The sequence below is a fragment of the Terrapene carolina genome, unplaced genomic scaffold (genome assembly GCF_002925995.2).
Source record: "Terrapene carolina triunguis isolate 2854851 unplaced genomic scaffold, T_m_triunguis-2.0 Scaffold1606, whole genome shotgun sequence".
Taxonomy (NCBI): Eukaryota; Metazoa; Chordata; order Testudines; family Emydidae; genus Terrapene; species Terrapene triunguis.
In genome coordinates this window covers 1-1,208 of record NW_020665957.1, presented here as the reverse complement: position 1 = coordinate 1,208, position 1,208 = coordinate 1, and the positions used below count along the sequence as shown (strand labels likewise).

The window sequence follows — 1,208 nt, the reverse complement described above, 5'->3', positions numbered from 1 at the left end:
AGTCCCAGAGTCCCTCTGACCCCATGTGGCAGGGGAGGGACCCTCCTACCTTGGGGGTCTTTGGTGGAGCCCCTGGGTGCTGGCAGCCCGTGCGCAGTGGGTTGGGGGACCGGGGAGAGCTGAGGGGACTGACGTTGGTGCGCACCATGCTGACGGTCGCCTTTCCCCGAGCCCAGGTGTGCGAGATCATCGAGAGCCCCCTCTTCCTGAAGCTGAACCCCATGACCAAGCACACGGATGTGAGTACCCCCCCCCAACAGCCTGATCCAGAGTACCCCCCACCCCAACAGCCTGAAACCAGCCCCCCGCCGGCCCCAAGGAGCGAAGTGTGGCTCGAGGACGTCCATCCTCCCTGCAGCTTTGGCTGTGTATGGAATTTCCCTTCACTTCCACCGCTCAGTAGCCGTCGTGCCCCCCCAGAGGGGCTGCATCTCAATGCCAGGTGAGGGGGTCCCTGTCTGAACAGCCTCCATGCTCCACCGCAGAGCCAGCTGCATCTCCGCACCGGTGAGGGGTCCCTGTATGAACAGCCCCCATGCTCCACCCCAGAGCCAGCTGCATCTCATCGCTGGGCGTGCGTTCCACCATGCCCCATCCTAGCGGCAGCTGCGTCTCAGTGCCAGGCGAGGGGTCCCCGTATAACCAGCCTGGTGCCCCACCCCAGAGGGGCCGCGTCTCAGCATATCCTACCCCTCTCGCTGTGGGGCGAGGGCGTCTGTGGGCAGCGTTATCAGGGTGTTTCTCACTCTCTGTCCCCAGCTGCCGGTCAGTGTCTTTGAGTCGGTGATCGACATCATCAATGGAGAGGTAAGTACCCTACACCCCGCCCCCCAGCTCCACCCCGTGCTGTGCGTGTTCCCAATCCCCCCTGATGCTCCCTCGCCCCCAGGCCACCATGCTGTTCGCGGAGCTGACCTACACGCTGGCCACGGAGGAGGCGGAGCGCATTGGGGTCGACCACGTGGCCCGAATGACGGCGACCGGCAGCGGGGAGAACTCCACGGGTGAGCTTTGGGGGGGGGAACCCCCCCAGGGGTGCGTGTGCAGGGGACGCTGGGAGTGGGGGACTTCAGGGGTGAGCGTTAGGGGGGAATGGGGGGACCCCCCCTAGGGGGGCATGTGTGGGGGACGCGGGATTCCAGGGGTGAGCGTGGGGGGGTATGACCCCCCAGGGGGGCATGTGCGGGGGATGCTGGGAGCGGGGGACT

General features: G+C 66.2%; 1 protein-coding gene across 1 annotated transcript; it reads left to right on the top strand.

Moving 5' to 3' along the window:
* Nucleotides 1-128: 128 nt before the first annotated feature.
* LOC112121148 (COP9 signalosome complex subunit 6-like) lies at nucleotides 129-1,035 on the top strand (the record flags this gene model as incomplete). The annotated part of the gene is made up of 3 exons (XM_026661411.2): nucleotides 129-239; nucleotides 760-807; nucleotides 890-1,035. Coding segments are annotated over exons 1-3 (287 nt in total), but the record flags the coding sequence as incomplete, so codon positions are not given.
* Nucleotides 1,036-1,208: the final 173 nt, after the last annotated feature.